The sequence below is a fragment of the Pomacea canaliculata genome, linkage group LG7, assembly GCF_003073045.1.
Source record: "Pomacea canaliculata isolate SZHN2017 linkage group LG7, ASM307304v1, whole genome shotgun sequence".
Lineage (NCBI taxonomy): Eukaryota > Metazoa > Mollusca > Gastropoda > Architaenioglossa > Ampullariidae > Pomacea > Pomacea canaliculata.
The window spans coordinates 28,173,233-28,198,229 of NC_037596.1; the positions used below are offsets into that span (position 1 = coordinate 28,173,233).

General features: G+C 36.7%; 3 protein-coding genes across 9 annotated transcripts; all 3 read left to right on the forward strand.

Annotated features, from left to right (window-relative positions):
* The first annotated feature begins 452 nt into the window (after window positions 1-452).
* LOC112568875 (hemicentin-1-like) lies at window positions 453-9,051 on the forward strand. Of its 2 annotated transcripts, XM_025246389.1 has the most exons (16): window positions 453-704; window positions 1,001-1,125; window positions 1,485-1,659; window positions 1,935-2,177; window positions 2,922-3,198; window positions 3,791-4,100; window positions 4,777-5,070; window positions 5,418-5,744; window positions 5,851-6,162; window positions 6,500-6,805; window positions 7,178-7,306; window positions 7,610-7,634; window positions 7,855-7,898; window positions 8,096-8,206; window positions 8,466-8,570; window positions 8,851-9,051. In XM_025246389.1, exons 7-15 carry the CDS (start codon window positions 4,842-4,844, stop codon window positions 8,564-8,566), a joined length of 1,584 nt encoding a protein of 527 aa, XP_025102174.1. In that variant the 5' UTR covers window positions 453-704; window positions 1,001-1,125; window positions 1,485-1,659; window positions 1,935-2,177; window positions 2,922-3,198; window positions 3,791-4,100; window positions 4,777-4,841; the 3' UTR covers window positions 8,567-8,570; window positions 8,851-9,051. The 2 variants fall into 2 exon arrangements, with proteins under 2 accessions (XP_025102174.1, XP_025102175.1); XM_025246390.1 differs by lacking the exons at window positions 453-704; window positions 1,001-1,125; window positions 1,485-1,659; ... (1 more) ...; window positions 2,922-3,198; window positions 3,791-4,100 and having other exon boundaries at window positions 4,914-5,104.
* A 927-nt stretch (window positions 9,052-9,978) lies between these two features.
* Window positions 9,979-15,486, forward strand: LOC112568235. 2 transcript variants are annotated; one of them, XM_025245434.1, is made up of 8 exons: window positions 9,979-10,096; window positions 10,638-10,817; window positions 11,929-12,288; window positions 12,466-12,593; window positions 12,970-13,156; window positions 13,607-13,876; window positions 14,158-14,202; window positions 14,779-15,486. In XM_025245434.1, the coding sequence occupies exons 2-8, from the start codon at window positions 10,742-10,744 to the stop codon at window positions 14,910-14,912; spliced, it is 1,200 nt and encodes a 399-aa protein (XP_025101219.1). In that variant the 5' UTR covers window positions 9,979-10,096; window positions 10,638-10,741; the 3' UTR covers window positions 14,913-15,486. The 2 variants fall into 2 exon arrangements, with proteins under 2 accessions (XP_025101219.1, XP_025101220.1); XM_025245435.1 differs by lacking the exon at window positions 9,979-10,096 and having other exon boundaries at window positions 10,443-10,817.
* A 1,086-nt stretch (window positions 15,487-16,572) lies between these two features.
* On the forward strand, window positions 16,573-23,534 carry LOC112568187. Of its 5 annotated transcripts, none has more exons than XM_025245353.1 (12): window positions 16,573-16,837; window positions 18,163-18,534; window positions 18,885-19,015; window positions 19,741-19,927; window positions 20,527-20,769; window positions 20,866-21,174; window positions 21,522-21,842; window positions 21,945-22,100; window positions 22,261-22,306; window positions 22,480-22,532; window positions 22,883-22,996; window positions 23,382-23,534. In XM_025245353.1, the coding sequence occupies exons 1-12, from the start codon at window positions 16,780-16,782 to the stop codon at window positions 23,432-23,434; spliced, it is 2,043 nt and encodes a 680-aa protein (XP_025101138.1). In that variant the 5' UTR covers window positions 16,573-16,779; the 3' UTR covers window positions 23,435-23,534. The 5 variants fall into 5 exon arrangements, with proteins under 5 accessions (XP_025101138.1, XP_025101141.1, XP_025101140.1 ...); XM_025245356.1 differs by having other exon boundaries at window positions 18,891-19,015; XM_025245355.1 differs by having other exon boundaries at window positions 16,574-16,837; window positions 22,889-22,996.
* Window positions 23,535-24,997: the final 1,463 nt, after the last annotated feature.

Genomic DNA, 24,997 nt, shown 5'->3' on the forward strand with positions numbered 1-24,997 from the left:
AATAACAAAACGACATCTCACCTTACAACGAAGAAACAACAATTGCAGCAAACATTTGACATTGAGGCAATAGAAGTGCATGTTCAAAGATGATTAAATGAAGGGAGAGAAGAGCGATATCAAATACCGATATCAAACAGTATGATAATACTTGCAGGATGAAACAGACTATAGAATTATCTTATAAATTCTTTAAAGGTAGTTTAAAATGATATTTTATTAAAGTTTATTTCGAACAAAGGTGTTTGAGATTAGGGTGAAAATCGGGGGACATCGTGTACCGCAAAAGAGACAAACAAGCAATTATTTGTTGATTTTGTTTCCCAGGAAATCTGACATCAGTGTGTGGTACCAGTGACAGTTACTGGGAGGTGCACAGTAATAAACAAAATAACACCTTCACCTGCACGGGGCTGTCAGCACAAACACATACCAGTGGGATCGCTGGGAGCCTGTCACAGGTGTTAGCACCTATCTTGGTGAATGTCCGCCGTTAGCAGCAGACGGAAGTCAGTCTGTGTGTAAAAGACCAGTCAGCCCCACTTTTATACCAAGCAGAATGTCTGATGACACAGGTGTGATGCTTATTAATCCTGTAATAAATCCAGTATATACTCCCTTATACGATAAAGGTTTACTGCGCTGCACGGCTGTTCGTCAGAATTTACCTGCTGGAACCGCGGGCTGCCGCCTGGATTACATAGGTAAGGCACTTCATATGTTTGATCTAAACTTTAAATCTAAAAGAGATATTGCAGGCAACATAAAGCTAGCTTTCTCTAATAAACTACTCAAGAGTAATAAACCATTGGTTTGTAAAATCACAACCAAGAAGAATGAAGAAGAAATGGCGACTCACAAGAGAAAGAAAAACACATCTAAGACTATTTCTGACTTCGATCTTTGTCTGTGATAACATTAACAACAATTAACAAATATTCTCTTTTTCTGATTAAGTGTATGACTTTCTAAACACATTATTTCTTCTTTTTTTTTACAGATGCAGGTGCAAATATATCGTGTACAGTTCAGTTCAGAAACTGGAGTGTGTTTGGTCAGTGTAGCACAGAAAGAGCTTACTCAGCTCAGAGCAGATACCGGTGTGAATGGATCCAGACTAAAGAGGTGATTTTTGATGCATATATATGGTAATAATAGAGTTCTTATGAAAATATGTTCCATAAAAACAAGTTATTTAACTGATTCGATAAAAATAGTAGCTTGCTCAAAGGAATCGCCGCTATACAAAATTTGAATCTTCTCGATGAAATGGCTTTGTTGTACACAATCATTTCATTTATCATCCACAAAATAGTGTTCATAGTTCCAATAACGGATATTCATCTTCTTTTCGTAGACATACATTTTGTTGGAACTAAGAGCAACTGTGTACTGCAAAAGAGGCTAAAATACACTTCCTTAATATCTACCCTGACATGCATTTCTTGTAAAAGTTTGTAAGAAACATTTCTCGTTGTTTTCAGTCAACAAGAGAAGAGATCCTAGTCGCCAACACATCAATGACAGTTGTGCCTAAGGTCAGTGGATGGAGTAACATGACCAGTTACCTGCCACCTGTCGGTCAGTACACTTACCGTGTGACTCTTGTTCCCGGGGAAGTTACAGTCAATCCAAGTTTCATTGGAAGTAACACAATACGTAAGTGTTTATATCGAAAGAAGTTCGTGTAAAAGTTTCAAGCTTGACCTGCCATTGACTGAGGCGTACTAGATATAAGAGATCCGTCTTTTGGGTGTGGCTTTGCTTTAAAAAAATCTATAACATCAGCACAACCCATTATTACACCTCTGTAATCCTTATTTGCCTTTCTTTTATTTATATATATATATTGTCTGTGACAGATACACAATTAGTTTCACACATAAACAAAAGTAGAAACTTTTATTTGTTCTTTACATTGATTTCTTTGACAGGTCTCCCCTCCAGTAAACCTTCCCACAACTGTCCACAATACATACCAGAAGGTATTAACTTCAGCTGCACGTGTACTGTGAGTGACCTGGGCAGTCCTCCCGGTGAACTACAGTGGAATACAACGGGATCAGCAGAACTGCGGGTTCTAGCTGTTCATGCTGTGGACACTGGGACACACACCTGTCAGCTCCTGTGGAACAATACAGTCGTGCAGTCCGTGGAGTATACCTTGACTGTGGCATGTGAGCTGAGATTTTCTCTTATTCTCCGCCGTTTCTTTGGCACGAAGAAATAATTTACAATCTTCTATGTGTGCACACGCGCTTGTATAAAATCGTCTGGCTGCTTCCACATATTTAATTTATTTGAGATACCAATATTATAAATGTAATAAACTACCTGGAAGGCGTCAAAAGTTAGTGCGCTTGCTCAAGAACAAACTGACAAATCCTGAATTTGAAAAATGTTTGTCCACCATTTTCTACCCTTTTATCAAGGAAGGTATTAAGTCTACACTGCATAACTTTTTATAGTAATTATATAAAATGTGCGATGTTAGTATTTTCAGACAAGCGTTTGCTTTGATGACTTTAGATATTTTAAATATTGCTCACTTCACACTATTGCTACAAGCAGGTAATCAAAGTTTATATCTGATTCATACTGTCCATGTTAAATTATTGATGTCCAAAGTGATAATGTTGTGTAGTTTTATAGCTGTTGTATCACTCAATGAATTAGATCCTAGTGCTTGGTTAATATTATTAACAGATATTTTAACATAAATGTTAAATTTTATGAATGTTCAGATAAGTTTTTAATTATACAGACAATTATTTAACAGCTATTAACATTTTATATAAGCATTATCCTTAAGCTAATTAAATTGGTAATTCTTTTGTAAACATAATGAGTCCTTTTGTGATTATGATTGCGAGAATGATTAACAAATAAAATGATAGTTCTGGTACAATTTACATTTCCAGATGGACCAAAAACTGTGGCAGCTGTTGTGCTCAACCCCCAGCCATTTTGATACAAATGGATCACAGGATATAGCCCTCAACTGCTTCGTCTCTGGATCAAATCCACCCTCCACTATCACCTGGATGAGATCAGACAACAAGACCATTCTGTGCAACACTCAACTGTGTATCATGACCCCCAGGCCTCCTGATGACGATGGTCTCAAGATTGAATGTCTGGCCACAAACCCTGTCACCAACAGAACCAACTCGAGCAGTGTGACACTCGCACTCAACTGTGAGTATTCAGTATCTTCAATCGTACTACATCAAATTTTTTACACATTACGATTTCATAACTCATCAAAAAAGCACAACTCCATATATTTTTTTAAAAATAACTATTAACGTTAATTTATATAACACTTTACACTACCATCAAAGGCAGGCTCAAAGTAGCTGAGAGTAAGTACGATGTTTTTTTATGGAACTTCAACTGTCAATCCTTGGTGGAGTTGCTTAAGTTTTGCAGACAGAAATATGATTCCGTAATGATAACTTTTGTTAGAGCATCATGCTAACGGTCACAAACTAGTTTCAGAGAGATGCAAAATGTAAACCTATCAGACCTGAGTGTACTCTGTTTTTTTTTCTCTGTTATTATCTTGCTACTAACAACTTCTTCTCTATAATAACTTATTAATGAATTTTGGAATTAGCAGCCCGTTAAACTAGTTAGACATACATATTAACAGAAATAAACTGAATGAATCTGATGTTGTGTGTTATGTAGGGTCTGTTAAAGAATATTTTTTAGGTAAAAGCAACTAATAATTTTGAAAGCACCATTATCGTCAACAGTGCTTTGATATTTGGTTTGTTTTCTGTAGACCCCCCTACATCACCGCCAGTGATCACAGGAAACCCGTCTCCATGAGGACCAGCCTGTGTATGAGGGAGACAGCTTCACTCTAACATGTACAGTACGAGGCGGTAAACCTTCTAACGCAACTGTCATAACGTTTACCTGCCCCAACAGGACCGACACACCTGACAGCAGCTTGAACTCCTCCGGTGTCACCAGCAGCTTGACCTTTGATCCCGTTACTTCTTATAACCATGGCAACTGCAGCTGTACCGCCGCGTGGAAAAGTTATGACTGGTATACACAGAAATCCTGGTGGAAGATACATGTTTATAGTAAGTTGCAGAATACCGAAATAATTTCTGACTGCAAATTTACGATCATTTTGTAAGAATTTCCTTTTTTTTTTTTTTGATGTATTCTGCTCTGCTTAATTTTTTTTATTTATTACACAAAAATCGCTCATCATACAGTCACGAAAGTAAAACTAAGGCAGTAAATTTCTCCTGTTTTTTTGAGGAATGAATATGAGATTGGATGGAATTTTTGTGTCAAAAGCTGGATAAGCCCTGCCATCTCGACACTTAATGAGAAATACCAAAGTTTTAAGCTTTAGTAACTCATTACTTAAAAATATTTGTAAAACAGCTCAATCTTTTCGCAAGTAGTACAGAAGACACTGAAATACTTTCTTTTCCTTAAACGTCTCTTTCTTTGCCGTTTTTCTGAAAGGGTTTCTTGTAAAGTGTTTTCTTTTAATCAAACTTTTCATCTTAGACATTTTAGTGTTGAAAAATAACAAATGTGTATCTATTTATCTTAGTTGGTTTTTCTTTTAAAAAAAGTAATTTAAAGCTCGCACATTTATTGTAACAGTGTTCGAGTATAATTACTATCTATAATCAAGCATCATATCAGTTTTCCATCAGCAAAAATTCAAACTATTTTATTATAATGATATTTTATATTCTACTTTTTTTTCAAAAATGACCATTGTCATCTATGTTCCAGCCTCTCCATCTATTCCAGTAATTTTCCCTGTCAGTGACACACCAGGAACACCTGTGTATCCTTTCATGGCGGGTACCTCAGGTAGACTTGGGTGTAGAAGCAATCAGACAGGTCGACCGGAAGCCACCTACAGCTGGCCTGTTCCCGCTACAGGTCAGGCTTCAGGTAGTAACCTGACTTTCTACAACCTGTCGAGAGAAGATAACGGGAGAACAGTGAAGTGCAGGGCCAGCAACGATTACACAGAGAACAAGCGGCCTGTTGATGATGCTACTCTTGTCCTACAGGTCTACTGTGAGTCTTTCGTATATTTCGAAGTTTAAAAGAGGTACAAGTTCTTTCTTTTATTGACTTTATTGACTTTAAATGAAGGAAACACTGGTAGGGTAAAATTTGGATCTCGGACATGTGAGGCTAAGAACCTTTTGAAACATGAACATAGATATTATGTCTTTCAGTAAAACATATTTTATTTCGAAGTAATTTGAACCGAATTCGAAAATTGAAAGAGAGTGTGTATACATACATGATATACTTCGCTTTATACATCTCTGAACAGTAATTTTCCCATTTTTGGCTAAATCATATTTATGCTAATATGTGGCAAATTGTGTGACACTTGTTCTCTTTATTTTGATTAGATGAGCCTGTCATCAGCTTCACACGTTTTTCCGATGGAAATGATTGTGTCGAGGTCTCCAGTCTGTCTCATTACAAACAGTGTGTTGTTGCCGAAGGAAAAAGGATTCACATCAACTGTACTGCTGACAGCAACCCATCCCCTTTATCATTCCTGTGGCTGAGTCAAAACAAAGATGTCTACTCTAACTCAAGCGAGCTGCTAATCACATCTGCTGACCACACCATCCATAACGGTGACTACAACTGTACAGTGGTCACGAAACAAGTGAGCACCGACAGCCGGCTTCCTCTAACATCTTTTGCCATACTGACTGTTATTGTTGGTTGTAAGTAGAAATTAAACTTATCCACTAATATTATTACATTATCGATACATAAATATAACATCTTTTTCACATAGTATCATCGGCAATGCAATGTTTATGTCTGCAGACTCTCCCAGTGTCCTGGACTTTAACATAAACAACGTGGATGACATGACTGTGAATGTTCAGGATAAATCTCGTGTGGACATGCAGTGCCTTTGTAATGGTAGACCTGCTCCAACCATTCGACTAATTAACGTTTCAAATCCAGAACAACTTTTAAGCCAAAGTCAACCTACAGACATCTTTGCTAACGAGCAGAGTTCAAAGGTCAACTTCAGCATTGAGCAAGTTCCGTGTGAAGCTTCCGGAGTCTACAGATGTGATGTCAACAACAGCCTTGGACAGGACAGTAGGAGTCGAACGCTGCTTGTGTATTGTAAGCACTTGTTAATAATGTTTCTCTTTTTATATCAAAGACATTGGTGTTCTCAGAATATTATACAGTTTCATTAACATTGTAAGCGTCTTTACTATTGGTAAATGTGTCTCATGAATTGACTGCATTGGAAATGAATAATTAAATGTTTAATAGATGCAGACCTTACACATGTTCTATACTTATTAGACGATATGAAATTTTCTTTTCAAACATTAGTAGCAGAGAGGATTTAATAGAACTGATTGTTGAAGCTAGGGTGTTTGTACTGGAGCAAAAAGACATATTTTCAAACTATTGATAAATATTTACATAAATGACAACGTATGATTTGCAGGTGCTCCCAGAGGAATATTTGGTGATCAAGATGTAAATATAACTAGTGGGGAGCTTACTGTTAGAATGACTGCATACCCCACGCCGATGGTCAAGAAAATAACATTTCTTGGAAACAACAAAAGTTTAGATGGAGAACCAGTGAAGGAAAATACTTTCAATGTGCAATGTTCTGCCAGCTCGTTAGCCCCAGCTGCGGTCACCTGCAATATTAAAATGATGATGATAACAAACAACAACGAGGGATTTTACAGAATTATTTTCAGCAACAGTTTTGGAGATCTCTCTTTCACCTTTTTTGTCAAAGGTAATTGCATTTATTTGTGAGACACGCTAAAAGTCTCACACACTCCCACTCTCTCACATGTCAGCTTTATATTATGAGCAGAAATATAGTGATAGGTCATTTCGATTCAAACGAGAAAATTATATTGGAAAGGGGTTATTTTTTTAAATAGAGATGCTCTCACGCACAACTGAATAACATTTTTCCCAAACACTGACATTATTTGTTATTAACAATTTATATTGGAATTTGTAATCCATCAACAAAAATCGTTAATGAAAAATTGTATTTTTGTTTTGTCAAACGATCATCTTGCTGGCTATAAGTTAACCTTTATAAAATGACCCCTAAATAAGGTAATAATTTTTATTAGCCTTTTAATAAAATTTTCAGATAGTAAAGACCAAGACAAGGATCAGGAAAAAGGACCTAACATTCCAGCAATAGTTGGTGGAAGTTTTGCTGTTTTCATAATAGTTGTCGGGATTATTGTTACCGCATTTGTAGTGCAGCGTTACAGAAGTAAGTCTCCGATGAACACTAATTTGCATAAGAAAATAAAAAGTGAACAGCAAGTCTGTCTTGCAACGAAAGAAATTTACCTTATTTAAAGATATGTCAAAAAAGGTATTGCATTCAACATTACAAAAAAAGAAGAGTAAATTTATAAAATTTAAAATAAACATTTTGGTTTAGAAAAAGAAAACAATTATCCTTCTTTTCATTTATTTATAAATGCATCAGTCTTTACAAGATTTATAACAATCTGCACAATTTTATAAATGCTGCCAGACATAAACATGTTTAAAGTTTTATCTTTTACAGGAAAGGGGGGACAACAGAGATCAAGGCAAGTAAATAGTTTATATAATTATTTTCTGAGCATGACACATTTTGCAAAAACGCTATTTCTATACTCTGAATATGATTTAAGAATTCTAGTTCATCCAGTATGCTTAAACCTTTTAAGAACAGGCAAAACACACTAAGTTGAATTAAGCTTTAAATAAGCATGCCTCTAATTATGACAGAAAGTGAGACTAAGTCATACTTTGTTATTATTCATACAGAAGTAATGATCCTCCAAACATAAATCCACAGAAGACTGCTGATGGTAAGTAACAACTTTTAAATTGTTAGTTCTTAATGCTTTCTTTGTATGTAATTCAATTTATTACCAAAACTCTGTCAAGATGTCTTACCAAGTTTGATTTCTTCTAGAAAACGTTGACTGAAGAAAGTCACTGCCTTGATGATATTTCAGAAGTAAAAGAAACGGTGACTATTATATAATTCTATTCTTTGTTGTAGAAGGAGGGACAGCTCTTTATGAGGGACTACAACTGGACAATGTCGGGGAAAGATCCCAGTATGAAGAACTACAGCGATACCAGAACACATCGGCAATATCGCCTCCGAAAAGTATTGAAAATCATCATCATCAATCATCATCATCCATCATCCGTCATCAATCATCCGTCATCAATCATCCATCATCATCATCATCCGTCATCCGTCATTAATCATCCGTCATCAATCATCATCATCAATCATCATCACCAAGATTAAAATTTTAAACTAAGAATTGTAGCGACTTCCATAGTTTCGTTTCTTCATGGTGCTGAGTAGTGGTTCTTGAGTCTAACAACTATAGCTATAGTATTGTGTTGCCAACATGTAGCATCTCCGCTGTATGAAGCTTTACAAGTGCAGGATGTAGGGAAGAGGTCAGACTATGAGGAGCTACAGCGATACACGAACACCTCAGCAATATCACCATAGACAGGTATTATTAATGCTACAATTTTGATGTATTTAAATAAATAAACATTGTTGTGATTAACAATTTTATTCTATGAAAGTAGCATATTGACCATTCATTTCAATAAATATAAACAGTTGGGCTTTATCATGAACTATGGAAATACGCATAACTTGTAAATACCTTAAAGTGGCTAAGACAGCAAAATGACCAAATATATAGCTAACGAATGTAACTAAATGAACAAGGGGTGTTTCTGTGTCATTTTTGTTAAAATTATGTTTGAATATAATTTTTGTTTCAGTTATAAGCAACAGTATGCGAACAACCACAGATTAACACCTATGTCAACTAAGACTGGATGAGCTTTTTCGTGTACACTCCCTGCATCTATGCTTTAATATTTGATGGTAAAAAAATTGACCGTTAAGGAAACAAATCAATAAACAAAAACCTGGAGAAACAAGTTGTGCAAACAGTTGAAACCATAGAGGCTTTCATAAAACTCTCGATATTCTTTGGCAGTGCCTTCTCTTGTATGTCCATGTGTATGTGTGTGCGTGAGTGTCTTCACGTGATAATACTTATGTACTTTTTTCCATGTGTGTGCCCTGTATGTGTTTTAATAACATTTGCTTGATACAAGGGAGGCGATTGACTCGCTGATGCATTACTTCCCTTTACCTGCTTGACGCGAAGGTCGTGAAAGTAGGAGAAGGAGTTAAAGTATCGCTGTGTTTCCTGTTATGTTTTAAATTTTAAAATCACTGTGTATTTATTCCCAATATACTTAATGCATTTTTTAAAAATAAAATACATATACAATCATAACTAGAATTATCGCAAACGTCAATTCTTCTGCATACACGGTGAATGTATTTTCTGTTATAAGGAAACCTAGGTTGGTGAGCGTCAATAACATTTCTTTTTCTTTTTGCCAGTTAGTAACCCACACTGCTGTTAAACTGTATACAGATAGCGTTAAATAGTTCACAACATGTTGATGAAGCGCTGGTAGCTTTGCAAAACTCACTGATTCTTGTTTACTTTTGCTCGAGGTAAGGTGACAGATATTAACAACACCTAATAAATTTTACATATTTTTAAAATAAACAAATGCAAACGTGGGGTACTAGAGGCTCATGACTTATAAGGAAATAAATGTAAGTGGTTCCCTATGTTTAGGATTAGGTGAGAGAAAGGTGGAACAGAACCTCTGCCGTTTTCTATCTACACCTTTCCTTGATAACTCCGGTACCCGGACAGCCACTAGACGGGTGGGGAGAAGGGGGATATTTTCAGCCTAGGGTACGGCAAAAAAAGCCGTGGGTTTATTTGTTTGGTGGAATAAGCCAAAAGAAATTTTTTTCACTATAGACGGATTAGAGTACACTTGAATAGTTTCCCCGAGCTGACCTCTTTACAGAAGGAAAGTAAACCCTAATCAAATAACCAGCATCACAAACTGCGTAGAACACACAGGTGAGAGCAGGGCATGATCCTAACACACACAAGCTACCTTCTGTCAGTGGATTTTTTCTCTCCCACAAGTAAGTAAATTATTCCACTACCACACTACCATGCGAGGCGTTCAATGAAGAATGTGTTTGCAGGTATGAATGTTAGTATCTTAGTAAAGTGGTGGGTAAAGACCGTATAATATAAACACTATTATTTTATGTATTAATATCTAATGAAGAGGTCAGACTTATTTAGAAACAGTTGCTATTATATACAAACGAAAACCTTAGGGGAGGTCATAGGTAGCGAGCTTAAAAAATGCTGGGACAGCAAAGTTCACGGTGACACCCGACGACCAGGTTCAGGGTGGAATGTTTTCCCGTCCGTAATCACCGAAGCGAGACGAAAACTTTCTTAGGATTACGACAGGTGTGTAGTGTGTGCTCAGGTAGGAGTTGAATAGATGCTGGGGAACTATTCAATCTGTATTGCAGTTTGATAAAAAGATCGAAACACAAAAGTACTGCGGTAAGAGTTTCCTAGGCATTGACATCTGACGTATGATAAAGTAGAGATGTAAATATCGAGTATGTAAAACCTGTGAGCTTATACTGTCAATGGTTTGTACAGTTACATGTGGAATACAGCAGTACAACGACCGTTCGTACAAATTCTTTTAAACAATTGGCAAGCTGGCACTTCACTGGAAAACTTTAAAAAGACGAGATATATATATGGGGCCACTCTCTACAATGATGAAGATATTGGTGGAGTGCTGCTTCTTTCTCGCAATACTGAGTTCAAGTCAAGGTAAGTCTATAAATATTTATTAATAATTAACAATAAATAATTATTTCACAAAACACGTTTGTTGTACACAAATACAGGGTACAACCTTCCGTAGCTACTGAACCGATCAAAAGGTGAATTTTTCATATTGATGTGTGTAAAGAGTTTGTCTCGCGATTGCTCTGTGTTGGATAATGCGAGTACAGCGAGTCGTCTGTGCGTTTGTGAGTGAGTATTCATGTGTTGATGTGTGGGTTAGCTACTCTTGAATGTCCTGAATGTAAAAGATTTATAAAACATCATGTTTATGTGATATGACAAAGGTAGGAGTAATCCTCTAGCCTTTTCATGTCATATAACCCTAAAATTATTTCCTTTACGGCCTGCCTTTAACCAGGCACATAGACCTCGGTGGTCGGGGTGTATGCCTTCTAGGTCAGATGTAGCGAGATAAGAGACTGACGCAGGTACACAGGTACACTCACTCTCGCACATAGCCTTTCACACGTACACACATGCACGCACACATCTACACGTACGCTCACACGCGCGCACGCAGTGGGGCAGTTGGGTTGAGCACCCGGCGAATTTGATTTCTGCCATCACTGGTCAAGGGTGGGTTACAACAGCGAATATGGTTTGCTCCAACGCTGCAGTGGGGTAGAGGTAGTGGACTGTTTTCTGGATATTCGAGGGGTAGGGCAGTAAGCAACTAAGTTTTTGTTTCGCTCCCTTCACCCGCCGGGTGCTTCTGTACCCTGTACCCCGGTGACCTCAAGTGGCGCTCACTCAGGGCTGTGATACCATTCCCTTAGTTGGCTGGTTTATTTAGTAGAAAAGTACTTCCACCTTAATTTTGCACTATAAGGGGAGAGGGAGGGGTAGACATGGAGTACCTGGGGCCCGGTCCCACGGGCTGGTCGGCCTGCTCTGAACCCGACTGGTCTGATGATGTTGACTTTTTTTTTTACTATTACCTTCATGATCACTTTGCAATAATATAATTCGTGTGAGTATTATTCCCATTTTATTTATCCCTTCAGTCTACAGTGCATGAATTTTTTTTCTGATTTCTTACCTTTTGTCGCTTAGCTCATAGTCACATAAAAATAAAATTGCAATATCTTTTCAGCAAACATAACAGCTCTGTGCGATTCGGCGGACATGTACTGGGAGCTACGAGAAGACAAACAGGTTAATATGTTTACCTGTACTGGACTGGCAGCACAAGATACAGTGCGGTGGGTCCTGCAGGATCCAACTTTTCGGTACATTATACTGGGTTCCTGCCCTCCTCGCTTGATGGGAGGTGAAGTTGTCTGTGAGTCACAATTCTCCTATGCACCACCAAGCCGAATTTCTGATAATACAAGTGTGATAACAATTAACACATCTGGAATATCAACATCAATACTGGATGGAAAAGGACGCCTGATCTGCTCAGTTCCGAATGTACCCGGTGCTGAAGGAAGCTGTCGCATGGATTACATATGTAAGATGAAGATTTCAATGGTTATAACTTTTTTAACGAATTCAACTTCGTATACGTTTCAGGAAAACAATTGTCTCACAAGTCCGATTGTAACCTACTTTAAACACAGAGCAAATAAATTTATATAAAAGGTAAAATCGCTTTCACAACTTTCATTCCTTCTGACTGTTTTTCCAGATCCAGGTGAGAATATATCCTGCTCAGTTCAAGTAAACAATACCCAGACTGTGTTCGGCCAGTGTACCGTTGGCAAAATCCGCTCATCACAGAACAGATACAGGTGTGAGTGGATCCAAACCAGAGAGGTAATAATTTAAGTGTGGTAAACAGAAAAAATAATGATTACCTTACCTGGGCTGGTCAAGTAAATAAAAATACTGAAAAATACGATCTACAAAATAAATTACTTTAATTACACCATGTAAAATAAAATGTAGATATGCATGAACTCTACCAAGACATTGTATCATTAGTTTATTTTGTAGGTATCACTTAGTTTCAAATGTGCTGTTAGAATGATTTTTTTTGTTTATTTAAAAAGTGTTGTGATAAAAGCAGACGATACTTTCATGTACATTATTAGACTCTATAAAAATTGCTTGTAATATGCCAAAACAATCTGCCTTCAAAGCGATCATATTAATACATAGCTCCATCCATTAAAAAAATAATGGTTTGCAGTCGTCATCTGAAGACATCCTCATCGCGAACACATCGATGACAGTCGTTCCTTCTCTCAGGAGTTACTTCAGTGGAAGGTGTAACTTCACCAGTCACCTGCCATCAGATGGTCTGTACACCTACCGTGTGACTATTGTTCCCGGAGAAGTGACTGTCAATGCAACTTTCATAGGAAGTAGCGAAATTTGTAAGTGATTCATGATATCTATTCATTCAAATCATTGCTGAATATCGTCTAACTCTTTCGTTTAATATTTTGTGCTTTCTTCTGAAAATGTCAGTGGTTTTCTCCGGGTACTTCGGCTTACTTCGCGTGCGAGCGCCCGAGTTTTCGTCTAGTAGTTTGTGCTCCTGTATATCTTTATGTAAACCACTTTAAGCTCCAAATAAATGTGCATTTTCTTTGTTAGGGAGTGGGTTTCCGGAGACATTTTTGGTATAGCTTTTTATTAGATTTTAATGACTAATAGATATTTGAATAGCAATAAAATGAGGTGATCACATGCAATGTTATATTTTAATACATAATTGAAAAATGGTAACGGTACATTCACTTCTAATTTCATGACACAAATGCTATTTGTTATTTCATTTTCCTGGGAGATGTTCTTATTCTTTTTTTCTAAATATTTTGCAGTTAAAACAACAGTGACTACTTCAGCAGAATCATCATCAGCAGCAACAACAAAAACAACAACATTAAAAGCAGAAGCAACAACAAAAGCAGCGGTTACAACAACAGCAGAAACAAGAGAAGAAGAGATAACAACATTTGAAACAACAAAACTAACCACAGAAAATGCAGGATCAACAACAGAAGGAGCAACAGAAGCAGCTACAACAACAAAAGAAGCAGCATCAGCAATACAAATGAGTAAAGCAGCATCTACAACAACAGCAGTTAGTGGTAATGTTTATTTTTTCTTCTTAATTTGGTTTAATTAATGATGTGCAGTGTTCAACCTCCTGCAGCATTCATTACTGGTGTCAGTGACCCCGTGAAATACTGTACATTTTCTCACTACTCTTTCAAATTACCGCAATCGTTTTGGTGAATCTAAGGTAGGAAGTTACTAATAAATTATTTAACGCTTATTGGCGCATATGCCGATATCATAAACAGTTTTTGTCAACAAAGTAGGGAGAGTATTTAAAAAAGTAGGCGTACATTATTTTCATGTTTTGCAGACTATGCTACTAGGGACATCAGTGGTACTACAGTTACCAATACAGGTAAACACATGCTTCTACAAAACCTCTTTCTTATTTCTAGAAAAAGTGTACATCTGAAAAAGAAATGCATATAAATATAAATATCCGTTTTTGTTTTATTTCTATCGCAGAAGATGGCGTACCACTTAAAGTTTCTTTTTTTTATTTTTAGTCTGGGCATGCCTTTGAATAAAACCAGTAATATTTTTTTTCAAAACTAGTTTTGCCATTTCTAATACCACAGACTACAGTGTTTTATTAATGGTTGCGGAATCTTTGCAGCTAATGAGCTTATGAGTGATTCGAGTGGCAATCTTTCTTTCCTCCATTCATGCATGTACTGATTTTTATCCATTTTTCTATCCTGGAGTATTTTAAGTTGAGAATATTAACGAATAAGAAAGCGGCAATCACAAGCTCAGACTCGCGCCTTCTATCGGAATGTCTTGAAAGAGTTAGTTATAGACTATTCCACAAAGGAACATAGACATGCAAAACACAGAGGAGGTCCTGATTTTGTTAATCCATTTTTTTAATCAATTTGCAGTGTTGTGTATATTTTAATTAACCAACTAACTATTTTGTGTGATGTCACAGTCCTCTTGGGTCAGAGATGTCAGGAGCGGTGTTCAGCCTGTAAACGTGTGAAAGTGCAGCTCGAACTGGTGAGTGGTCCAGTGAGTTACCCTTCAGACACACAATCCTTCAGTTTTTCAAATTCTGGCTACTAATTTTTTATGGACCGGAAAAATCTACTGGACTTGCAATCCGTTTTACACAACATTGTCTATTCATCTGCCGTTCAAGTGTTCAATAAGGCCTTTATTGGTTTACACCTCATTTCTTCTACCAGCCTGCTTGGACATAAGTCTAGCTTCAACATGTATTTGATTCTGACATTGTTGATGCTTGTTTGATATTATTGATTAGTTTATTATTTAAAAATATTTTTCGCTTTGCTTGTGCGTGTGCGTGCGAGTGTTCGCGTAGGTGCATGCTCCCTGGCAAGAAAACAAAAACAAAACAAAAAAAAAAAAAAAGAAACAATTAACATTAAACTTTTTTAATGATAGTGGCGGTTGCGATTGTGGTGGTTGTGGTGGTGATGATGGTGATGATGATGATCTATAATCGCAGCTGCTTGTCAAGGATAAGCTTTAAATGCTGGCTACTCACATTTTATTTTTACAGTCATACATGTTCAGATAAATACAGTTGTCAATTGATTAACACTTTTTTAAGTACTTCAACAAATACTTTTAAAATATGTTTTATTGCAAAGCATCAATAAAGAATGTGACTCAGTGATTGTTTGAATATATGTGTGTGTGTGTTATGTAGACAGTGTCTTTTGTGAAGCGTGAACATTTCGAGTTGAGTTTTCCCCTGTAGTGAACAAACTGTTGATTCTCAGTTCACAGCACGTAACATTTTACTTACGACTTAAACTCCTTAATCACAATCATGTTTTCGAACATTGTATGTGTAAGGTAAAACATTAAAATACGATGAATCATTACACGAAACTTAAAAGATATTGCCACAGGAACATCAGTCATTTATCAAATACAGATTTACAAGTCTTTTGGTAAAGATTTTGCTCAACTCAAATAATTACAGTACAGTAGATACTTAAAAATTATTATTGTGATATTATTTGATGGTCATATATCTCTTTGTTAGGAATGAGAGGTTGTCGCCCTTGTCTGTCTTGGGAGACAGGGGTTGTCCCACTTTACTAAATGCTAGTGGGTACGCATGGAGTGAATGCATGCATGAGTGAGCGAACGGTTCATTGAACCCCTGTAGTTGGTGGGAAACTGAGTTTATTCCCACGCAAATCGTTGAAGAAGAGAGGGAACTGTAGCAAACACGTTTCTTTCATTCAACAGTCAACTTGATATTGATATGATCCAGTGGGTGCACTTGTAGGTGACAATAGTTTGCCGGTAATGTCAGACAACAGTCTACTCCCTCTTTTAAAAACACACCTCAGGCTTTTAAGTCAGACAAACAAGTACTTGTAAAAAAGAGTAGTAGAAACTCAGAGACAGACCCGTTAGTGCTCAATAAGCTATTTCCCTTTTCCTGGTTGACACTGCTTAGGTTTTAGAACGACAACCCCAACATTTTCTATATTTTAGAATTTATCTGGATAATACAGAATGCATTTCATAAGTTGCATCATTTCACCCTTTAACAGATATAAGGCTGGATTATTTTTTAAAATGTGTATATACTTAAAACCGACTTTTGCACTCAAGTGAGGATTCTGAACTTCAAAGAATGTTCCTGGAAGCAATTGTTGACTCCACTATCTGACGACTGTACAGGTTACACGGTTTGAACCACTGAGTCTATTGAGTCCCCTGTGAAAGTAGCACAAGACTGTATGTAGTGCAGTGTGTGTCTCGGGTACCTGTCTACTTCCTCCTCTAGCCACCCAGTGGATTGTACAGAGTGTATTTATAGCTTCAGTACGACCTCGCATAATATCGAGGTGTCTGATCAGACCAGTGACCTAGACGATATCCTCTGTTGTATTTGAACAGCTCAGGTGTAGTCAAGAATACTCCTGACAACAAATGAACCTACGGAATGGCGGATAAATCGCTAAGGTATTACTTGTTACTTGTTTTGGTGCGATCAACTCAAGGTAAGTCGAACGATTTAATTGTTACACCTTACAGTTTAGTAAAAGCTTAAGCAAAGTTGGATTTAATTTTAACTTAAGTATATAACTCCAAACACAAGTTAGATATTTCGGTCCCTCCACTTTCAACCACGACGCTTTATTATTATTAACTCTTATCACCGCGTCTATGGGGAAAAAGTTAAGGACACTAACTCTTAACGAAAAGCTTGTTAAGGTCGGAAGAGTTGCTTACCTTACTCCAAGTGACAAGACGCTTACAGCATGGTGATCTTAGTGGTTTATTAAATGATGTGGCATTTGAACAGCGTTGTGTTAAGAAGAAAACTGTCATCAGTCGAACTGGGTTTAAGGTCTCATCTCGCGACGAATGCACATCACTGCTGCAAAATCTTCCCTAAATAGAGACTAAGACATCAACATCAACTGTCGGCAGTCTAGTTCAGACATTCACTAAGTGTATTTAGGAGGGTATGTCTTAGCATTGAAGTAGTAAGCAATGCGTTAGGATACATGCCCACAGTTGCTGAAAACAGTGTTCTACAACCCAACGACTACAGACCGGTCGCTCTTACATGATTCATCATAAAATCACTTGAGAAAAATATAAGGAGCGAGATTATGACAGCTGTTGATGCACATCTTGACCCGCTGCAGTTTGCTTACAGAGCTAGAAGAGGTGTCGATGATGCTATGTTGTTTATACTAAATACTCGGTACAAGCATCTGGAGAAACGCAGAGCTCATGCCAGGCTTATCTTCTCTGATTTTTCTTCTGCTTTTGACACCGTGCAACCTCAGTTGTTGGCTAAGAGTCTAGTTTCAGACTTCCATCTGTCTCACCAAATAACTCTACGGATCCTGGATTTTTTATCAACAGGGAAACGAGTCCTCTGTATTTCTGATCATGGGTTGGCATGAGAGTTTTCACTCTTACTATTTGTGATCATGTGTTGACATGCGAGTTTTCACTCTTGTAGTCTGGCTGGAGGTACGCGATGTCTGTCTACAGAACCAATCGTCACCGAAACTCATTCACTGCACGTGCCATTCACTTGATCAACTCTACTGTCCGTCATCTTGTACTAGGCTGAGGTGGCTTGGTGTCACCCACTGTATCTGATGTTGTTAGAAATGTGTGTATATATTTATAGTGTGAGTGATATGAATTATTTCAACAGGTATATGTATGTACTTATCTGTATATTGCTAGCAAACTAGAACTAGCTGGAATTTACGATGTGTATTAATAAAGTTGTATAGTAACTTGAGTATAAGGGCTTAGTTTTTCTTCTGTTAAGCTAATGCTTGTTAATGTTTTTCTTCAGGAAACATCACATCAGAGTGTAGCACTGGTGACAGTTACTGGGAAGTGCAGGAGGGCAAAACAAACAACATCTTTACATGCACTGGTATGTCAACACAAGACACCATACAGTGGTATTCCTGGTATAACAACACTCGTGTCTCTAACCGAGGTTCATGTCCACCTCGCACATCTGAAGGAAGTCCGTTTGTTTGTGACACACGAGGGGAACCCGTTTTTATAATAAGCAGGACTTCTGATGACACTGGTGTGATGGTCATTAATGCAACTGCTGCTCGAGATTCAAGTTTATTTGACAAGGGGCAACTGCAATGCCACGCTTATCAACAGGGGATGAAAGTTGGTGAAGATGGTTGTCGCCTCGACTACATACGTAAGACAGAGCTTCTTTTGTACGTTTTAAAAAGTGTAAGATATATATATATATATTGAATTTTATATATAAATACTGATATATATATATATATTCAATATTATTTATAAATACTGTATATAATATATATATACTCTTTACATACAACTTCTTCCCTCTCTCCGATAACAGTCCATTAAAAAAGGTATGCAGCGAAAAATGTTTATAATGAAAACATTAAATATCTACTGCATTCTCTTTTTTTTCTCTTGTATAATTTAAGATATTTTCGTTCCTCTAAAACCCTAGAATATACTTTTTTATACATTATTTTATCGCTTCAAATTGTAATCTCCTACTTATATTACCAGATACAGGTGAAAATATATCATGTACAGTTGAGTTCAAAAGCGACACGTGGACTGTGTACGGCCAGTGTGGAATACAGAAAGTTTATTCGGCACAGAACCGGTATCGCTGTGAATGGATTCAGCTGAAAGAGGTAATCATCGCATTATACTCATGTCAAAGACAGTAAAAGGTAAAAGTAATGGTTCAAGAACGTTGAGGGAGTACAGACAACTGTAAGCGTACAGAGGTCACACTATAAGCATGTAGGCATATTTCTGAAAGGACCTATTAATATTGAGCAAATAATTATGGTAATTCAGTATAAAAGGATGTAGTAGCACCATTTGACCAGCAAAGGTAGGTCGAGACTAGTCTGTTCGATACTAATTTTATTGATTTGAAAAATTATTTTGTAAATAAACTTTAATGATTATATATTAAAAGGCTGCCTTTCACTCACATTTGGTATATAGATAAACGTTTATATACGCATGCACACTCCGAAAAGCTCCTAGATAAACAGTCAATATATAAAGGGATGAAAACGACAAGCATTTAAGTTTATATTTCCGACTTTACTAGCCTCCCTTAACCATTTCAAACAGCAAAACCACGATCAGGAAAATCAACAAAATGAAAAAAATTTAGGAAAATATTGTGCCTAATATTCTGAATGATGATTTTTGAACTTCTTTAAAAAATGTATAAGTGATCTATTTAATACTAATTAATTATGCTACAATTATTAAGTTTTATTTTTAGTTGAATGGCTTGGTGTGTTTACATAAAACAAATATTGAATTAGGAGAGGATGATGATGATTAAGATTTTGATGATTCCCTGATAGTAACTTTCAGTAGCATTGACATTCAACAGGTAACAAAGGGAGAAACACTGCTCGCTAACATCTCAATGACTGTCGTGCCTCTTGTGGATAAGTACGTCAGTGGATGGTGTAACTTCACCAGTCACCTGCCGCCGCCAGGTCAGTACACTTACCACGTGACTGTTACTCCGGGTGAGGTGACTGTCAATGCGAGTTTCATCGGAAATAACGAAATACGTGAGTGCTTCATGTCAAACCCTGTTTAGTATTTCAAACAATAACTTGTCTACAGTATTAAGAATCAATCTTTCTAAACGCTATTTGTGCAACTCATCTAAAATAAAGTTTTGTCTTTTGTAAAAATATTTTTCAGAAATAAGGTATCAAGCACATTAAAAATGTTTAATACTAGTGGACATGTACGCGAGTGGTTGCTAAGTACTCTCAGAGTAAACTTTACCTGGTAAAAAAAGCCGCTGTGATCACCAATATATTTTTACATTCGGTAAACATAAGTAGTTTTTAAAATAACTGCAAAAATAATAAAATTTGCATTTTTTACATTAAAAGATGGAATCGTTTCAGACAAAACTTTATGCCATTTTGTCTTTTAAAAATATTTCAGTAAAATAAACTTTGTACAAAATAAATACATTATATTATACATTGAATTTTTTTCTATATCACATATTTTTGCTTCAATGTATATGATTCCGTGATTGCTTGTGTGTCTATTTTTAAACGTGTACGTGTACGCGTGAGTGTGTGCGTTAGTGATTGTTTTTTGTCTGTATTGTTTAAACTCAATATTTCTTTGTATGGTTTTGCTTAGAAAGGTCGCCCCCTGAGTACACTTTACCACAACTGTCCACAATATATACGACCTGGCGACTGCCTGTCATGTACGTGTTTTGCGGATGACCTGGGCAGCCCGCCTGGAGTTGTAGTCTGGAACACAACTCACTCAGCAGAACTACGTTTGACAGGTGTGCAGGTTGTGGACAATGGCACACATGTATGCCAGTCCTTCTGGAACAACACAGTTGTGCGGTCTGTGGAATACTTCGTACAAATTGGAAGTAAGTTTCTGCTTTAATGAATTCATTGCTCCCTCGCCTTTTTCTTACTATTTACCACGTGATTTATCATCATTATCAATTTATTGTTTCTAACAGACTCTCCCAATGTGCTGACCTTCAGTTTGAATAATGTTGCCAGCAAGACAGTGAATGTTGATGAGAAATCTCAAGTGGAGATGAAATGCAGTTCCTATGGAAAGCCCACTCCTAGCATTGGACTTGTAAATGTAGCAGACCCTTCTACACTGCTCAACCAAAGCCAGCCTACAGGGGGCATCTTTGAACATTCAAAGGAGGTGACTTACAGTATACATCAAGTCCTGTGTGAAGCTTCAGGTGTCTACCGATGTGACACCAACAACAGCATTGGACAGGACAGCCAGAGTCGGACATTGCTTGTGTCCTGTGAGTGTAATCTGGGCAACATAACAGTTTCTAGTGGGTTTTTTAAAAGACATGTTACACGGTGTATTATGTGTTACTGAGAAAAATAAATATCACAACAATTATTTATGAGTGGTAACATTGAAAATGATTTTTTTTGCAACATAAGGCTGAACGGCATACATTCGTTCCTGAATTAAATTGATGGAATAGTAATAACTTTGGTTTCCTTTGTACGTAGAGTATCCTAAAGTGTTTTAGTGAAACTTTCTAAGATGTAAAACAGTCTTAGAACTGATAGTAATAAACAGACGTTGTCACTATCCAAGTTTCATATATAATTATATCACACAAGTGTGACATTACAGGTGCCCCCAAGAGAGCCGATGGTGACGAAAAGCCTCAGACTGTACAGGTAACAAATGGTGTAGGAGTGCTGAAAATTAAAATGATGGTGTATCCTACACCAGAGCTGAACATTATTACCTACCTTGGCATGAATGACAGTTCAGATGGATATCCAGTGAAAGAAAACAATGTTTATGCTGCCTGTTCTACAACTCTGCTGTCCCCAGCTTCAGTCACCTGCAATGTCATCGTCATCAACATGACACACAATGATGAGGGTTTCTACAGAATCGTCTTCAGCAACAGTTTAGGAGACTTGCCTTTCACATTCTATGTCAAAGGTAATCTTATTTGAAATATGTACGAATGGTGAGGTTCTTTTAAAAACCACTTTAATAACACTATTACGAATAAACTACAGAGATTTGCATGGTATTGTGCAGTGTCTGAAGATGACCAACAGGCCTGTGTCATCACAAAGACGGATGAGAACATTGCTGGAGTCGTCGTGCTGGCTGTGATGCTGTCAGTTGTCGCTGTGTTGATTGTGGTTGTCATCATCTGGGTGTGGCGACGTGGATGGACTTTACCTTGCGCAGGTATCGTTTTCATTTTCACATTTTTTGCGTATTTTACTTTTATAAAAATAGATGCTACAAAATAATGGAGATTTTTATTTCAAATTCGTATAGAAGGGAAGGTACAAGGCGAAAAGGAAGAGCATAAAAACCTAACATTATCTATCTTTCTTCTTCTAAGTTGCAGATGGAACTAACCATACAAACACGCAGCAAAACCAGAGAAAGTAAGTCGTATAAGCCAACATGTTGTTAGTTTTACAAATACAGTAAGCCTATTGTAAAAAATAACATTACATAATATTTTTACTATTCTCTGTAGTCAGTTTTTAGTACATCTTCAATACCTTGACAAAATAGTTTTCAAATTTCTAAGAATCACAATATTATATTCTTACAGCTCTGACGCATCAGGACAGTCTTCGGCTCCAAAAATAATGGACGCAACAGGAGGTAAACATTTTTCACAGAGTTACCTGTATTGTAAAGTTTATAAGACCGTGTAGTTGTTCTGACATTTCTATTTAATTTGGTTGCCACCGCTTTTAGTTATTTTTTTAAGGCTGTCTCAGATAAACGGTTTGTTTAAATTAAAAAAGCTAAATGACTAATTTATATGTTCCGACGATTTCTTATTTAGGGCAAGGGGAGATAAACTTAAAAACTAAACAAAAAAGATGCATTTTTGTACTGCTTCCATGTAAAATTGTAAATGCAAATCTTTGTCTTGACATCATTCTCACTTAATAAATAAAGTAATTATAACAAAATAGTTGAGATAATTATTTGAGTCATCGAATTTGTTGTAGGAAGAGCAGCTGGGCTTTATGATGCACTACGAATGGAAGATGTAGGGAAACAATCACACTATCAAGAGATTCGGCAAGACCAGAACGCCTCGAAAACATCTTATGAAGGTAGGTCTATATACAATATACTTCACATGTATGGTATTTTCCTGCTCGAAGTAATTTAATTACTTAAAGCATCTTGATTTTTACATAACCCTAACCCTAACCCTTCGTGGACCTTTGGCATATTTTAAAATTAAGTACGAATCAACCGTAAACAAGCAATTTAAATACCGTTTGCTGCTAGTCTCATTTTTTTATTCATTTTGAGACAGTAAAAATAAAATTTCTGCTGATTATTTTAGCATTTAGCGATTCTAATGAATACGATTTTTATGTAGTATTGCACAAATCCTATTGGTTTTTTTTAAACTGATATGATCTAAATAAATAACACAATGAGGTATTGGTTTTATTAAATAAAGTGTCTTTCCACTATATATTGTTTCAGTTGTGAACAGTCCTACGAGGAAAAGGAGAGAAGAACCCACTTATATGAACTGAGTGCTGTTGTCTCCATAGTGCTATACATTTCAAAGACATTTCTGCATCGCTATTTTATTTAAGTAGCAGCAATAAAATAATAAAATTTCCAACAATAAAAGTTGACATTATCAGCACTTGTTTTTGTTATTCTTTTGTATTGAGGACTTCGATGTATCACGATTATATTAATGATGTCTGCTACAAGCGGTGTAAGTAGTTCATGACAATAACATAAGGCCAGTTAATTCATACTTTTCTTAGAGAAATTACACTTAAACTAGTGTAGGTCCTCAACTACTTCATCTTTTTGTAGAAAAGTGCCCTCGTTACAGTAGATTATAATATTTACTACACTTTATATATAATTATATACATTTCTTAACACTTTTTGCACTATAGAGAAAGATTGACCCATCGTGAAGCCGCACCCTTATATTTCTATCTTTTTTATTTTTGATTTTGCACTCCGTGAAGAAATCATCAGTAACATGAGAATGTTGGACACGACTCTTCTCCAGTCAACAGACCACACCTACATACACTTCCTCACTTTCATCACGCTCACACATCTCCCTCTCACCTGTTCTGTGTACACAGCTATTTTCTATCACAGAAGAAGCTTGGGAAAGTCAACGGACGGTTGAGACATTAGAGACTAATTAAACAAAGCTGTCACAAACAAACTTTCCTACATCCTATGTGACAGACACGATGTTCATATCTGGCATCGTTGTGCTTGTCTGTAGTCAGAAGACGCTTGCTACCCAGGGTGCAAACACAATGATGGTTAGAGTGGTGATGCTCGACTCCCAATCGAAGATTCACATGACCGATAGGCTTTATTTTTCTTCGCTTCATGACAAGACGTTTGGTTTCGCTGCTGTGCCTTCGAATAGTTTGCTGATATTTTCAAAATATCATCGGTCGTGGTATAAAATATTTTAAAAATATCAGCGTACTAAGAAAAATAAAGCCTATCGGTCATGTGAATCTGTCTATTCCCATTGGTTGGTCTGTTTATCACAAAGTATATATATTTCGTCCCTCTAACAAGTGATTAACACAACTCAAGCTTTGTTTGTTTTGTGGTCCTGCTACTTCTTTGCAAGGTAAGTGCGCTGTAACAAGAAAAAATATAATTAAAAAGTCTTGTTTTAGATTGTGCAACGGTATGTTATTATTAAGATAGGTAACTACGGCTTTTTGTTCTTTCTATTCTTATAATGTACATGCAGTTTGAAGAAGTCGTGTATCTGTGGATCCACGATAACTTGAGCTGTGATGTGTGCGGTCAGTAGACAGGAGGACGAACTAGATGCATTGATGAGTGATTAACAGACAAGAAAATCAAGAAAAGGGTTTTTAGAAAGAAAATTTCCACTTCGTTTCAGATAGGAACTGAGCTTGACAGGCGACAGTGTGCTCAAATCGACAGTCCCATAATGTATGAGGAAAAAGGATGATAATTAATCTATAATCTAATCCTGATTGCAAATAATTTTCCAGCAATGTTTCCGCTTCTTTATTTTAAGCTTCAATGAATTTACGATTTGTTACATGCATTTGACCAAAGCAGCTCTA

What these genes read in the sequence shown, in the direction of transcription:
- LOC112568235 (XM_025245434.1), top strand. Translation starts at nt 10,742, where the DNA reads ATGGGGCCACTCTCTACAATGATGAAGATATTGGTGGAGTGCTGCTTC. An exon ending in AGTGGATCCAAACCAGAGAG is followed by an intron (nt 12,594 to 12,969) that starts GTAATAATTTAA and finishes AATGGTTTGCAG; the next exon opens with TCGTCATCTGAAGACATCCT. An exon ending in CATAGGAAGTAGCGAAATTT is followed by an intron (nt 13,157 to 13,606) that starts GTAAGTGATTCA and finishes AATATTTTGCAG; the next exon opens with TTAAAACAACAGTGACTACT.
- LOC112568875 (XM_025246389.1), top strand. Translation starts at nt 4,842, where the DNA reads ATGGCGGGTACCTCAGGTAGACTTGGGTGTAGAAGCAATCAGACAGGT. An exon ending in TTTCACCTTTTTTGTCAAAG is followed by an intron (nt 6,806 to 7,177) that starts GTAATTGCATTT and finishes TAAAATTTTCAG; the next exon opens with ATAGTAAAGACCAAGACAAG. An exon ending in GGGGGACAACAGAGATCAAG is followed by an intron (nt 7,635 to 7,854) that starts GCAAGTAAATAG and finishes TTATTCATACAG; the next exon opens with AAGTAATGATCCTCCAAACA.
- LOC112568187 (XM_025245353.1), top strand. Translation starts at nt 16,780, where the DNA reads ATGGCGGATAAATCGCTAAGGTATTACTTGTTACTTGTTTTGGTGCGA. An exon ending in TTGTCGCCTCGACTACATAC is followed by an intron (nt 18,535 to 18,884) that starts GTAAGACAGAGC and finishes TTATATTACCAG; the next exon opens with ATACAGGTGAAAATATATCA. An exon ending in TTTCACATTCTATGTCAAAG is followed by an intron (nt 21,843 to 21,944) that starts GTAATCTTATTT and finishes GGTATTGTGCAG; the next exon opens with TGTCTGAAGATGACCAACAG.